Source organism: Pinus tabuliformis, chromosome 1_2 (genome assembly GCF_031772625.1).
Source record: "Pinus tabuliformis cultivar Carrire ecotype Pingquan chromosome 1_2, CPIR1, whole genome shotgun sequence".
Taxonomy (NCBI): domain Eukaryota; kingdom Viridiplantae; phylum Streptophyta; class Pinopsida; order Pinales; family Pinaceae; genus Pinus; species Pinus tabuliformis.
Window position 1 is genome coordinate 1,281,631,245 of NC_142298.1, and position 17,455 is coordinate 1,281,648,699.

At 33.6% G+C, this 17,455-nt stretch overlaps 1 protein-coding gene across 1 annotated transcript in view; it reads right to left on the bottom strand.

Annotated features, from left to right (window-relative positions):
• Nucleotides 1–2,909: 2,909 nt before the first annotated feature.
• LOC149210907 (putative disease resistance protein At1g59620) overlaps nt 2,910–17,455 on the bottom strand; it is a 35,726-nt gene continuing 21,180 nt past the window's right edge. Inside the window, exon 3 of the mRNA XM_089399140.1 lies at nt 2,910–3,073. Coding sequence (XP_089255266.1) covers nt 2,910–3,073 — 164 coding nt within the window. The remainder of the gene's footprint in view (nt 3,074–17,455) is intronic.

The window sequence follows — 17,455 nt, forward strand, 5'->3', positions numbered from 1 at the left end:
ACCCTAGAAACCACTCATTCCTCAAAATCGAGTCTCCTTTAAACCCTTTTCAGACTCGTTAAATATGAAAATATTGTCAAGCCCTTGACCTTTTCAGCTCGTTAAAGTGATTGGAAATGTCATCCCTCCCATATTATTTTATCCTTTTTCAGACTCGAGGGATTATCTTACGAAAAAGTTCAAGCGCTTGTCTTTTTTGGCTTGTTAACGTGATCGGAAAAGTTATCCCTTTTGTATTATTTCGGACTTGAGGGATTATTTTACGAAAAAGAACTCTTGGAGTTTTATTTTTGTCCCTTTTCAAACTCTCTAAACATGAAAAGGATCGAGTTATCCTTGTCATTAAACTCATTAAAACAATAGTGACAAACTTGTCCATTCTAGACGAGACCAAGTTTCACTGTCACTAGACTCGCTAAAACATAGTAACAGGTTTGCACGAAGGGAAAATTATAGAACAAGCATATGTTATCCTCCTCAAGCTTGACAAAAATAAAGAGGTACTGGTCAGCAATGACTGGGGAAAAAGGGAAAAAACTTGATGAATTTATGGTAGCAGGTCACTCTTGAACATGACACTTTCACTCCATCAACAATATTGAGTCGGGTTGGGTTATTCCATTCACCAGTCATCTCACCATTGGTCTTTCACACCATCCATATTTTGGGGTTAACGCTACCAATCCACCTCAGTGTCACCGACATGTTCAAGAGAAGTCATTCAGTTGAGAAACCACTATCCAGTTAATGTCTCATCCGTTGCAATACCTTCAACCTTCATCTTTCATGACTGCCATTCCTGAACCTTGTGTCGTCATTCCATTTTCACCTCCAGAAATTATTTGCTTTGTTTCGTGTCGTAGATGTGGGATACATTAAGGCCCTCCTATGACAAGTCACTTCTTGTCAACATCAGCTCATTATCCAAGAAGTTGACTTAGAAACACCCCTTTCAGTGCTTTGAAGCTTGCATGCATCAATGGCAAGTTTCTCACTTTCGGCGACAGGTTGACATCAACGGCCTTCGACCGAAAGATTTTACGTGGTGTTTGACATCGGATCATATATTCACACCACGTGAATTGTACTGTAGTACTTTGAGGGTCATTATCATTATCAGTGATTCCTCTCACGTCTGTTAACAACTCACATTATTGGCTGGTAATCATGCGATGTCTTTCCATGTTCGACTTCAGAACATCTCTTCACATGGATTGACTTGTACATCGGCTGAAGATTGAACGAGTTTGAAGACCCCAGATCTAGTTTCATCCATCTGTGCTGTGATATATTCAAGGATATAAAAACATCAAATGTACAAAGGCGCTACACAGATAGCCATCCAAACCAAGGATGATGACTCTACATCTAAAGAATCACCAGTCTAAATCTACAAACAACTATCTAATCTATGTACATGAAATGAATTTATAAAGTTGAGAATGGGAATGCCTCCCTCAACTAGATCATGAAAATTATATTATGATGATGTATTTTATTGTAACTTATGCAGGTCACCTTCCAGTTCGAAACCTCAGATCCTCATGATAAAACATTTCACCCGACAACAAAATTTATGACTTCATGCTTTAGGGGGCAACTATTATAGACATATTTGGGCACATCAACCCCAAACTTATATGTCGATAAACTAGGGCTCTTAGACCCCTAAAAGAGTTGTTTCATACCGTAAAAAAGCTTAGTCATCTAATTACATCATTCCCCAAAAGTTCCACCTGAGAAACCATCCAGAAATGGCCTAAACTGAACCATACTGACTGCTCCACTGGCAGGGTGCGATGCATACTGAGTGGTACACTGTTAGGGTGTGATGCATACTGATTAGGCCTTCTATAGGGTGTGATGGGTGAGGATGGACAAATGTCTGAGACAGTTTGATAGGTGGTTGCTCATGGAATCTTCTAGAAATTTCTCCTATGCCACTTGCCTTTCTGAATTCGCCCAGGGATGAGTAAGAGATCCAAGAAATCTCCAAGTGGAACCAATTGTAACAAGTGGAATGACACTAATCAAACCCCATGGATGACTCACACCCTTGCACACATCTATAAATGGATCCCTCATCTAAGAGATCCAGAGGCTGGAATATTGTGAATTGCAAGGAAGTGCTAATAGTTTGTAATTGAGGAAAGAGCATTGTATTGTTGGTGTGATCTTGCTATTTCATGAGGTGAAGAGGGATTGAAGCTGGGAGGATGATGCTGGATCAGACAACTGGGTTGTAATTCTCCCTTCTATTTAATAAAGTTCTTCAAGTTTTCTTCCATATGATTGTGCAATTGTGAATGTTATCAATTGCAAATGCTATCATTTGTTCATTATATATCTGATTCTGTAATTTTTATGTTGTAATAGATCACGATGCCTTGACGGTTCTTTGTTGCTGTACTTGTGCAGGTACTCTCCAATCAGGTTAAGTATGGAGAGGAGTTGCAAGCTCTGTCAAGGGGGAGAGAGATCAAGCAAGGGATTAAGCAGAAGTTCCAGGTTGGTTCCTTTATCTTTCTCTTATTTGTTGCACATAGAAGAAATCATTGAATTACTTTAAGCTGTTGTTTCTAGGTAGCTTCCAAACCTAGAGGGCTAGTTGTTCGACAAGACATTAGATTTCCCCGAAACAGGAGGTTACTTGTAGCCGCTACAACACCCTGTAAGCTGGCTAGATATGAACACGCCTTGCACCATTATCTGACTCTGTGGTATATGAACCAGTCACCTACAAAACAAGATTCAAAATCATAAAGACATGAGCTGAGGGACATAGAGACTTTAGCGTATTCAATAACTAGAACTATTGGAGGGCATATAAACAAATTAATTTGAAACTTTTCCTCAGAAAGTGCTGACAACCTAAGCCTAAACCCTGTATAAAAATTGACTCTTAGAATTCATCTTTCCATATTCAATGCTCTCCCCACGAGACCGCTGCCATATGGTCCCGTAGAAACAATGCCCACTGTAGAGAGACCGTTATAGTAAATCATGGCGGGAAGAGCCAGGCCTTCCTTCACATATTCCTCCATAACTTTCCTCATCCTCACACTGCCTCGGACTGTAATTGTCATTGTGTTCTTTTTGACTCTGATAACATATGCATATTTTTCCGTTGACATAATCACTTGATGGTCTCCAACACACACGAGCGTTGAGAGGCTATGAGCTAGAGTTCTTACCACTTTGATCTTTTGCTTGTTTTTCATGACCCGGGCTACAAAACGTAAGGTGTCGGCTTCAATTTTGGGTTACACAGACTATGTAGCTCTGCAAATGTTGTGATCATCCCAAATGCCTTGATAATTAAAGATCTTGCATCCTCTTCCGTTGCTTTTGCATTTGACTGATGAAGGAGGTGAGAAAAATGCCTTGAAGCAAGGAGAAATAGAATACTATGAAGGGTAAGTTTGTGGCCCATCACTACACAGATTATTCGAGCCCTCTAGCTTGGAAAATTGGTTTCAGGGTTTGATCTCGGTGCATCCCTAGCACTACTACACCACCACATCCACTTCAAATTCAATGGCGTCCAATTTGGAGCAGTAGGTTTATGAGGGCAAGCTTACAAGTCAAAGTCTCCACTTCAAGACTCTGCCTTGAGAGCCGGTATTCTCTAGAGCGCGCGTAGGTGAGGGAGATTGCTAGTCTTGAGTCTGGGTAACTGCGATGAAGAACTGAGCAAAGTACTAGACATGGTAGGCTTGTAGATCGCACTTCAGATGTAGTCTCGGGTGCTTGACAGATGTTAATTTTTAAGTGGAGGGAACGATGAAAATAGATGTTTTTGATTGGGTAGGGTGAACAATGTTTTCCCACCCAATCTCACAAAGAAAACGTATTTCGACGTAATTATCGTGCGGCCCCACAATATACCCCAGGTCAAACCTATAAAATTGGTATTGATTTAATAAAGTTAAATTATATAAAAAATAATTATTTTCTATAAAAAAGTTATAGTATTTATATTTGTTACAATTAGCAAATAATCTCAACAGTTTATTGCACAATATATCGTAAATTGTAATTTTATAATCATTATCGTTTATTAATGCAATGTACATTCTTATCATACCAATATTTTTTATAAAATAATAATTATATTAAAAAAAATTATATATATATATATATATATATATATATATATATATATATATATATATATATATATATATATATATATATATATATATATCAATTTTTTTATTTTTTTTAATATTGAATAAGATACTTGCAAATGCTATCACATTCAGCTTCCTACCCAAAACTTGTATTTGTTGCAAGAGGATCAGAGATTTTCCATCCCACCAATTTTGTGTATACCGTGCCAATAAGGTGCAAACCAAAAATTCCATTTAATCAAGAAATTACTTTATATAAAGTTAATTGAGAATTGGTGAGCAGCCCATATACCATTGACACATTGTCTATATGACATGATGATCATAGAAGCATTGGATTATCAATATGTTTCAATTAGAGGTTTGAAACTATAAATAATCCAATAAATTGATTACATATATATCATTGTTTTGGGTGAAAATCTAAATTTAAATTCTAATAAAAGAAAATACAGGGAGTTTTATAAACTAAATAATACATCTGTATTATTATTATTTTTTTCAAATATAAATTTTAATTTTAAAAATAAAATATATGCATTTTTATAAACTAATAATTATATTAAAATAATTTTTTATTGAATATTTTAGTTTAAATTTTAAGAAATAAAATATAGAATTCTTAATTTGGAGATACAACTTCGATTTGGACAACTAACTTAATTCAAATATAAATGCAAGTATAACATATTATAGTTTTTTAAAGTTATATTTGCATAGGCATTGAAATCAGGGTAATGCTCAATAAAACCCAAATTGATGGAATTCTAAACCTAAAGTATATTTAAACTAAACCGCAGGACTAGCTAATATGTAGTGCTTGTTTAAGAATGTAATTGTTATTAAGATTTTATTTTTATTAATATTGTAATTATTATTGATAATTATTTTATATATATATATATATATATATATATATATATATATATATATATATATATATATATATATATATATTATAATTTATAAAACTTTTTCAATTTAAAAAGGTAATAATATCTTGAATATAACTTTTTATAGATTTTGTATTTTTTCTTTAATTTCCTATAAGTTAGTTTTTTATGACATTCTACATTTAGGGAAATGTGTAATTTTTTTTCTTTTTATAATAAAAATAAGCATCAAATATTTTGTCCACCACAATTAAAAACAAAAATTAATATATCTATTTGATTAGCGGTTAGCTTTAATTAAAAACATTATAAAAATATCAATAATCTCACTCTCATTGTGCTTGCTAGTTTGTGTTGATAGTACAACTCATAAAATGTGGTAAGAATATTTCCATCTCACTCTCAACCATAAATAAAATATTTAAATGTTAATATGAAATAACAAAATTTTATATCAATTTAAAAAAAAAAAGTATAGAAAATAAATATATTTCAGTATCGAAAATGTATAAATTTTATACTTCTTAAAAAAATTTCAATAAAATATTCACATAAACTATTTAAATATTCATACTAACTATAATATTTATATATATATATATATATATGAAAGAAAGAAAATAAGTATATATGTTGAAAGTTAAAAAAAATCAATTATTTCCTAACAAGAATAATAAAAGGGAGGTGTGAAATTCTTTAAATTCTTAATATAATATTAAAATATGGCATTTAAAAAATATTAATAATAAATAAAAAATTGGATTATAAATAAAATATTTCAATCATTTTGACTCTACTATAAAAGAAATTTGAATATGGGAAAACCCCTTTTAGATTTGAACATTTGACTTCCCATTAAAAAAAAAAAAAACAAACAAACAAACAAAAAACGAAAACAAAAACATGTCATTAATCATTAGCTACTTTTTATTATTTCAAAAAAAGTAATATACTTAAGATATATTATTAGATTTATGATCATAAAGCAATAAATAAGTATTATGTGACAATAGTCCTATGACAATTATTATGTAATATAATCATTAATATGTAAGATTGATTATTTGTAGAACAATTATTACATGATATTTATTTATTGCATTATGACAATATTTTTTATAATATATCATAGGTATTTAATACAAAAACCTTCTTCAAATTTAAGAAGATTACTTAAATTTGATGAGTTTTTTTGAAATCACTATGAAAAATGAGTCCTTCTATAACATTTTTCAATTAAAAAGTGTTTATTATGAAGGACATGCCTCTTATTAATATTTTATCCTTAAATTTGAACGGGTTCCCATATTTTCATAATTTTATCCACATAAAATATGAGGAACTTTAAATTTGATTTGAGGAGGTTGTTCAAAATTAATTCTATATAACCTCCATTACTTTGAGAAGGCTAATTAAAATAGATTTTGTGCCACCTCCAATTCTTAAATTTGGAGAGGGTTCCTAGATTTCCAAGAGTTTATCCGCATCAAATTTGAGGAACCTTAAATTATGGTAAACCTCTTTTTATTTGAGGCGGTTGCATAAAATTGATTGAATACGACCTCCTTTAGACTTCTGAGATGGTTTTTTCAAGAAATTTAATTACTTAAATTACATTACATTCAATTGTCAATATGTGGTCATAAACTTATAAACACCAACATTGTATGTGTCAAACTAGTACATAAATGATTCTCAACCTCTAAAAGAACTTTTAGAATATAATGTTCTAAGACATGGACTAGCAATAAAATTCTATTAGAATGAAAATTAAAGGGCTACATAAGTTTTTTGGATCACTGAGCTTATGTTTTCAAGAGAACTTTGTGAACTCCAATCATATTCCTTTGTTTAGCATCAGATGCATTAAATGGTTATATGACTCCTTTAGAATCACTTTCGTTCTTCAACCTTTAGTGCCTAACTTTTGTAGGGGGAATCCACACTTTACACTCAAAGGATAAAATTCAATGAGGAAGAAAGTAAAATGATACAAATTTTTTGGATCACTAGGATTATTTTTACAAGAGAATTTTACAAGCTTTGATCACATTTTTTTGTTTTGCATTAAAGGAATCAAATAGTTTTTTAGTTCCTTAAAAATGACTTTCGTTCTTCAACCTTCAGTGCCTAACCTCTATAAGGAATCCACACTTTTGCAATGAAGGACATGAAAGTTGAAGAACTAAAATGACAATAATTTAAAATATTAATCTACAAAATAAAAATATAAATAACAATATATCTAATTAATCTAACTAAGAAATAAATGAATTTCCAACACAAACTAGGTAGGGGGGCTTACCTGCTAACTTTCACTACAAAGGAAAACTATAGTATAAGTACTTTGCTACAAAATAAAACTCGTAATAACATCATTCATGTTAAAAGAAGAATACACAAGTTCACATTACAATTATAAACACAGTTTGCATATAATCAACATGGATCACATATAATTTGTCATCAAGCTACAATATACACCAACATATGACCCATATATTGCACCATTTGAACAACTTTGCGATACACAGATATGATGCTTTCTTGATAAATCATTTAATATTACAAGCATTGAACTTCAACCTTTACATTTTATATTTTTTATATAATATAGGGGAGGGTGTATTGAACCATGAATAACTCCCGAGGATATACAAACTTGTCAATTGTTTACATCTGAAAAATAGAGTAGGGGGTAATGCCATTAACATATACAACTTTTGCTGACATGGGTAACTTCTTATATCATGTTAGGATATTTTCATGACATGGCATGCATGAAAATATCCATGCCACTTTCCAAAACCTTGAAATTGATTAACTATTCAACTATTTTTGTGTTGTATGAATTGCCACCCCACATTTGACTTAAGCATTGATCGTGAGTTGGCACCTTCCTTGTCTAACCTAGGAGAAATCCAACCAAAACTAATCCATTTTGAGACACCTAAAAAATAAAACCATGTGCCATGTTTCACCTTGGGGGTGCATATATAGAACAATTAATGATTTGGGTGACGATATTTTGACTAGTATTACAGGATTTGATACTCACATTAGAAATGGAAAGTTATAGCCCAAATAACTCATTAAATATAAGGGAAAATCATTGAATTTAACAACACCACATCTTATCAACATGCTATGACCATAATTCAAATGATTGTGACAAAATGGGAATGATAATAGGCTATATGAGGGAGTAGAAAGGGAAAAAATCACACTTCTGATAGTAGTAAAGGCCTCAAAATGAAGGCCCAATGTCTCCCCTACACTTGAGACTTTGCAAGTCCTTATGCAATCTTGGGTGAATAGATAAAGATAATTGTAGGGGAGACATTGGGCCTTCATTTTGAGGCCTTTCTTCAAAATAGATGAAAATTATGCTACCAACACCTCCCCTAATTATCATAATTCAATGGTATATTTCACATATCTCATCTTACTTATCTCTTTAATCTAGTTTATTACATTTATGATAATTTTAAACCTGATTTACATTTTATATCTATGGGTTATGGAAAACTACATATAATAAGTGAAAAAATTAACCAAATCATAATAGAACAAAAGAATTGTATAGTGGTAACCCAAGGATGATAAGGCCCTTATCTACTTCAAGCCCCAATACCTATGTCTATACTGTGAAAAGAATCCTAATCATGTCCATATCAATATTGTATGACAAAGATAAATTTTAAAGAATCCATTTTGTGATCATGGCCCTTTATCTCAAGAAACTCAAGTTAGTGTCCCGCAATTTCTTCCTCAACCATGGTCTTAAACTCATACCTAGTTCACAAAGCTTCAGATTATCCCTAGTGCACAAAACCCCATATCAATGCCCATATCCCATGTTAAGAATGATGATATCCTATACAAGGTATGTTTTGTAGTTTGAGGCCTTATCCATTTCCTTTGCTCCTTGAAGACTTCATCTAGAGCCTAAGGACCTTATTTTCCTCCCATGCCCATTGGCAAGGCCTTGAGACCCATTTCTACAATTCAGGGCATTTTAGGAGCAACCACATTCCATTTAAAGGGCAGATATCCTCATTTTCCAAACTTGCCTAATGAGGACCACCAGTAGTATACATAAATGATATGTATTCAATATATTTGTGTTAGTATATATATACTAGGTATAAGTATCAATATATGCTAGAATATATAAGAATAATATGGCAATATATATAATTATATATGTGTGTGTGTGTGTGTGTGTGTGTGTGTTGGTATATATACTAGTTATGTGTGTGTGTGTGTGTGTGTGTATATATATATATATAGATTATGTAGCTATATAATTTTGTATATATACCCATAGATACATCTATATTATGTTCATATACATGTCAACACATATATACCAATATTTGTACAAGTATATATACTAGTATATATGTAGAAATTAATGTGTAGATTTTAAATTGCTCATGAAATTTTCTAAATCACAAGACTAGAAGCTACTCTAGTCATCTGCAGAAGTAAATTCACGATCGAGAACACAAATCATTAACATGCATCAAGATTCAAAACATATACATAGAGATTTATCTAGGGGAAATCAACTGCTCAAAACCCTTTACTATATGTATTGTATTAATCAAAGAATAGCGAAGCAATACAATTCTTGCTCAAGCCTGAGCACACCCTACAAGTGTATAGTCTATCCCTTTGCTCAACTAACTGAACTTGGCCAACACTTATCCAATTTCAAGCCTTCCCAAGCTCTTAATTCCTTGCGCTTTTACTTTGGGAATTAGGCCCCTATTAATTAGGAAATTCCCTCATTAAATTGTGCAATTCTTCTAGGTCCTTCCTCTAACTGCATGCACCATCTGTACACGTTGGAATATGCTATAATTGATAGTACATTGCCATTTAAATCTAATCTCAACCAGGTAAATTGTATATCACACGTGAAAAATTTATTTATGGTTGAATTATCAGTTAAATGGTTGAACACTGAAGTTGCACCCCACTGCTAGACCTCCTACTAGTTCCTCCAATAGTTAGAGCTAGTTTAATTGACTTTATCTAAACTGAATTAATTAATTACAACTCAAAATAAACTCAACCAGGGCTCCTATAAAGTAGGAGCCACTCTACATAACTCAAGTTGGACCCTAAACTCGAATTAACTGAGTCAAATAAGTGAAATTAACTTAGTTAACTCTTACAAGTTGTCTTGTGATGTTAAATTACAATTTTTCTCCTAATTTAATTGAAGGGAAAAATTAACCAGCATTTTCTTGTTGCACTTTAAACACTCCCTCTCAACAAGAAATTGATTCACATCTATTCTGATCCAGCACCTTTAGAATGTATTGCATGCAACACTTATCACTCTTATTGTTGCTACTGCAACATATGCAACTGAAAATCATCCAAAAAATAAAAAATAATCAATGAATCAATATGTAGTTGTCTACTAGGAAAATTGTGCTACTGAGCCTCCTTCTCTACTATCAACACTGCTCTGTACTCCTCAATATCTGATTGAAATTGATCCTCCTACTATTGAATAATATGGGCTTGAATAGTAAGGTAATGTTCCATGAGTAAAATGCCTCAATGAACCCAGCCCAAATTTCTGCAACCTTGGACTAGGGCTTCACATTACCCCACCGCACACTTGGAGGTATGGCTACATGTGCTCCATCTTTCCGCATAGATCAAACTCTCCCCTTATTGGGGGTATTTAGTTGAGTGGATGTTTCCACTCTATCTCCTCTCTGCTTCTCCATTTAATGCTACTACACAAATTCCCGAGGCTTCTTCGGAGGCTAAATGTTGAGAGGTCTAACATGCTCCCTCTAAACCACCATATCTATAGTCTCGGCCTTGCTCCTCAATGATTTTCATGCATTTTCTACCTCAATTTCATACAGGTTCTTGACTAGAACTCCCAACTTCTTCACTTGTCCTGTGGCTATGTGTCTCATGAATTCCTTTCCTTTGTTGAATATCACATCGTAACCACGGTCTTCCAAAACTGCAACAGAGACAACATTCTTCTTTACACCGAGAAAAAAAAATCACATCCTTGAGCCTGAGAGGGGAGCACGACTCCCTATGAAAGGTGATTGTACCAATCCTGGCTACTATGTACCTTCCATCATCTCCAAACTCAACGTTCATCTGGAGATATTTCTCCTCCAAGTCACTAAAAAAATATATGTTCCCCATGATATGGAAAGAGGCATTGTTGTCTAGGTACCACACACTTCCCATCGTGGTGTTGGCCATGCATGCAATGAGAGTGAAGTCTAGCTCAAACTATGAATCCAAGGCTTTACCTGCCACTGCTACTATAGGATCCTTCTTTCTTTCCTTCTTGTGTGGACACTTCGTGGCATAGTGCCCGAATTCATGACAATGAAAGCACTTGATTTTGGGCAAGTATTTCTTCTTTCCCCCTTGGCTGGAATTATCCTCACCTTGGGACTTCTTTCCCTTGGCCTTCCTTCCTTTACTGACTAGTGCAAAGTCCTCTTTCTCTTCTTTGGATGAGGTCCCATGTCTGGTATTCCACCTTATTTTCTCCTCTACCAAGTCGGACCATAGGCACTCCCAACTTGGTATTTTCTTCCTCCCATTCACCGAATATTGGTAGTTGTGCCAACTATTGTGAATTCCTAGAATGAATAGGTTGACCAAATCATCCTCTCCTACAGTAACACCAACTTGACCAAGTTCATCAGGACACTATGTGAACCTGCTAAGTACTGCAAAATTGTCTCGTTCTTCTGCATATTGATATTTCGAAGCTTGTCCTTGAGTTCCAATTTCCTATGGTCACTACTATTCTAGAACAAATTTGTCAGTGCTTGCCACATTGCATACAAAGTCTCTTTCCCATGGATATTTGAGAAAATATGGTCTCTTACTCCTTCCAATATGATTCTCCTCACCTTAGCTACACACTTCTTTCACTCTACCAGATCCTTAGCATCAACTATTGCTGATTTTGGAATTTCATTATCAGTGAATTCCTTCAATCCATTATCTTCCAGTACTTCCTCCATGCGGTCCTTTCATGCAACATAATTCTAGATTCCCTCAAGGGCATACTTGAGCCTTATTCCATTGATATTCATCTTCTCGGTCCCCCTAGAATGACAACTTTGAAATTTCTTCTCTATAGTGATTCCAACTCTGATACCATGTAGAAATTAATGTGTAGATTCTGAAATGCTCATGAAATTTTCTAAAACACAACACTAGAAGCTACTCTACTCATATGCGGAAGTAAAATCATGATCGAGAACAAAAATCATTAACATGCATAAAGATTAAAAACATATACACAGAGATTTAAATCCAAGGGAAATAAACTATTGAAAGCCCCTTACTATCTATATTACGTTAATCAAATAATAGATAAGAAATACAATGCTTTCTCAAGCCTGAGCACACCTTGCAAGTGTATAGTTTATCCCTCTTCCTGACTGACTAAACCTATCCAACACTTAGCCAATTTCAAGCCTTCCCAAGATCTAAATTCCTTGCATTGTTCCTCTCAGAATTAGGCCCCTATTAATTAGGAAATTCCCTCATCTAGATTGCGCAATTCGTCTAGGTCCTTCCTCTGACTGCATGCACCATCTGTACACATTGGAATATGCTACAACTGATAGTACACTACCCTTAAACTCCAATATCATTTGGGTAATTCATAGATCACACACATATGAGTTATTTATGGCTGAATTATCAATTAATTGGTTGAACACTGAAGTTGCACCCCACTACCAGAGCTCCTACTAGTTCCTCCAATAGTTGGAACTAGTTTAACTAACTTTAACTCAGTTAAACTGAATTAATTAACTACAACTCAAAATAAAGTCAACGAGGGTGCCTATGAAGTAGGATCCACTCTACATGACTCAAATTAGACCCTCAAATCGAATTAACTGAGTCAACTAAGTGAAATTAGCTTAGTTAACTCTTACAAGTTGTCTTGTGATGTGGAATTACTATTTTTCTCCTAGTTTAATTCAAGGGAAAATTAAATCAAGAGTTTTTGTTTCATTTTCAACAATATATACACCAACATAATAGATATATATATATATATATATATATACTCACATATTATGTTGATATTTATACTAGTATATGTACCAACATACATGTAGTAGTAGTATATATATTGAACACATAATGTGTTGGTATACTAGTGGTGGTCTTCATTGAGTAAGCATAATACATAGACATATTAAGAGATTAATACTTTAGTTTAAGGTTGTAAAAAAGCCCTAACTTGGTATATTTTAATCCTTCAATCATTATATCAATTCATCTATCAAGAAAATGTTTTGTGGTTGTCCCTAAGATGCTAATGATTGCCCTTACACTATGGTTAGGGCCCTAATATAAATCACTAACATGTCAAACCTCTAATGATGTCCCTATTACACTTGTAGGATAAATATTCCATTTCTTGTGTGGTGGTCCTCATTTTGCAAGTTTTCCCAATGAGGATCAGAATTCATACACTGACATAATATGTATTCAAAATATATGCCACTAGTATATATATATATATATATATATATATATATATATATATATATATATATATATATATATATATATATATATATACATATAATATGTTTCTCTCATCTCCTTATGAAAGCATCACTTAGACCATATGCCAAAATACAAGATATGTTCATATTGATTTCCATTCTTATTGCTTTGCACAATCATTAGAGGATTTTTTAGGTCTAAAATGGGCCTCAAAACAAAAAAGTACAACCAAAATCAAATTTATAAGAACCAATAGGATTCAATATGGTGATGTAAACCATGGGGGCTGATTCACCATTTTTGGAGTAAAAAAGTAAAAAGATTAAAAAAAAAACTACTTTTTCAATTCGCATTTTCAACTTATCTCCCTACAATTTTACTCTAATTTCAATTGGGGGCACTTGTTGGATGCATAATTTAATTCCTCATCCAATGAGTACCCATGTTGCATAATTTCGGTGGGCCCTCCTACATGAAAAATGAGAAATACATGAAAAATGTGATTGCAATCATGATTTTTCATGTATTTCTCATTTTTCATGTAGCAGGGACCATCAAAAATATGCAACATGGGTGCTCCTTGCATAAGGAATTAAATTATGCATCCAAGTGGTGCTCCTACTCGAAATATGAGTAAAATTATAGGGGAGATAAGTTGAAAATATGAGTTGAAAAAATAGTTTTTCTTTTTTTCCTCTAAAATTTGATGATGTAATCTAATATTATTTTATTATTTCCACTATTATTTTATAATACTCCTTAGGACGCCCATATTATACCTCAAAAATTCTTTAATGAAGTCTACATTAGTTTTTAACTTTTTTCCCTCAAATTCCCTCTACCAAAAAGTAAAATGCCATTTATAAATGACAAGTGGGTTATCTCAATGGATTCCTTACTTGTATATCTCTGAATAATCCATTTCACTTTGCTTCGATAATTAGTCTAGTAATAATTTATGCTACCAAGAGGAACAAAAATGGTGACAAGGGACATCCTTTCTTGAGACCTCTAAATTTCATGAAGAATTGGAAAGGAGAGCCATTTATTGACACTTCAATTTTTCCAGGTTCCACACACCCCATTCAAATCTATCATTCTAACGAGTTACTAGACCATTAAATAATCCTTATGCATCCATACCACAAAAATTTGTATCCTTCAAGATAGAGGAAAAAAACTCATTTGCTTTAGTCCCCTCATACATTGTCTCTTGGAACATAATCACATCTAATCTATACATAGAAAGCAACACTCTGAGGGATAAATTCAGTAGGTAAACCACCTAACCTACTAATATTAAAGGATAAAGAAATCATGATGTCGCAACCGTACTAAGTTTTTGTACTCGAAGTATCCCTCGTATGGTTAATTATCTTCCTTCCTTAACTCCTTTGATGCCTTTAATTTTATTTTTGAGATATATGATTTTATCCCTATTGGATCCATTTTATAGTGCTTCGAAACTAGAACACCCTTGATTCTTCCTCCATTTTCAAATCTATATTTCCTATGGGAAAAATGACATAGGATATAAACAAGTTTATTATTTAAGTATCCACAACTTTCTCAACATTATTGAGTGACCACCCTTAATGCAATTCCAGAGAGGCATTTGAAACCACATTAAAAAACTGATAATTCTCCAACTTCCATTAATGAAATACCACTAGGTATAAAAATATTTGAAGCTTCCCTTCATAAATCTCCCCTTTAGGTGAGAGGGTCTCTTCATTAAAAAAATAGAGGTTGTGAATCCAAATAAATAGATTCACCTTTATATGCACCAACTGAGGTTGACAGCTTATGGGACTCTACCTTTTTAGTTGAGAAGTCTTATCTCTAGTTAGGGAGAGATATGTTGACGTCGACCCCCTGAATGGGTGGAATTCTTCATTTTGGTTCTTATTGATCCAATGGAGTCTAATAATTGACGACATCTTATTTTTTAATCCATCACTTATTCTTAGGCTATCGTTAAGATCTTTAGATGTTACACTCTCTCCACAAAAGGGTATCCCCAATGACACATTAAGAAATGAAACAATTCTAGTAGTCTAATGATTAAATTAGTAATGATTCCCCCCTAAAAAATTCAATTTATGTTGACAACTAATCTGTAATATCAACTTTGATGAGCACTTTCTCCACTCATTTGTCAAAGGAGTCCTAGAGATTTCCTCAACCATAATGAAACACCCAATGTTACCTCCAATTAGTTGTAAAACTACTTCATTACATAATTCTAGTGTTATTTTAAGGAGAAGTATCTAAACATGTTGGATATTCATTAGTTCATGATGGGGGTCAAACCCTAGCTTCCAACTATTTAGTTCCAAAGTGGAAGCACCCTACAACTAGTCATTTTTAAAGATTATAGTATTATCCTTTGCTTTCTTGAATTTCAAGGATATTCATCTATTGATGGTGTTGGATGCCACAAATATGAAAGGGGTCTCCCTAATATGAAGTTTTAATTATATCTCACACCATTTGGAGTAGGAAACACATCTAGATATTAGGTTCAACCACCATTGGAAGAGATCTTAGAGGTATGTCTTGGCTACAAAACACATATAAGAGATCATGCACATAAGTTTTGGGGAACATTAAGTGTGTAAAATTTTTCAGACACTAATTGTAAAGTGTAAAGGAAGCTTCCATGAAATGGAAATAAGAAGTGGGCCTCTAATGTAGGTTTAACCCTGTACAAAAATTGCCTACAAACGAATTCTTAAAATAGAAAATATACAATGGCGAGAAACACAAAGAAAATACATATATATTTTCCCCTAGATCCCAAAACTAGGACTACCAAATTGATTTTTCATTATGTTCCTTTCAATGTTACATTACATATATATACATGCTCAAGCATTCATAAACCCCAGTCCATTAACCCTGGATTAGAACATAAATGTAGTTCCCTTGACCAGATTTACAAAATACCATGGGGGGCTACCACCCCTAGGCAGGGGGGCTACTGCCCCTCTAAAACTCCCCTATAGGGGGGGCTACACCCAGTGCAATGAAAAAGGGGAGTTGTCACCCAACCTGTAATCCCCCTCCCCCCTGTCGTCACGTGTATGACTACTCGTGGAAAGAACATAACACACACCCAACATTCTCCCACTTGCTATTTTCTTTCCCACACAAGGGATCACATGAGAGCTTAGTCATTGGTTCATCCCTGCAATGCCCATTATTTCTCTACACAAATAAAACATTGCATTTCCCATAGTCTTTGTTAATGCATCTACAACATTCTTCAAAGTGTCCACCTTTACCAACAACACCCTTTTGTCCTCAACCATATCCCTCACAAAGTGATACTCAACATCAATGTGCTTTGTCTTTGAATGATAAGCTGGGTTCTTTGCCAAGAAAATTGCACTTTGGATGTCACAATATATCCTTATAGCTCATTGTACCAACCCCATAATTGAACACAATCTCTGTAACTAAATTGCTTCCTTGCTTGCTTGAGTGTCTACCATGTATTCAACCTCTGTAGTTGAAAGTGCCACTATAGACTATCTCTTGCTCATTCAACTAACTGCTCCTACAAATAGGTTAAATACATACCCACTTGTAGATCTTCTCTAATCTAGATCTCCAACCAAGTTTGCATCAACAAAGCCACAGATATCCAAAAATTTGTCCAATCTTGGTCTTCCTTGGTAGCACAAAGCATAATCACTAGTGCGATGCAAATACCTGAAAACCCGCTTCACTGCTATCCAATGATCCTTCCCTGGTTTTGACATAAAATTACTTAATATTCCCACTTCATGTGAAATGTATAGTTTAGTACATACCATTGCATACATCAGGCTACTGATTTCACTTTTGTATGGAACATGGGACATGTCCTCTTCCTCTTCT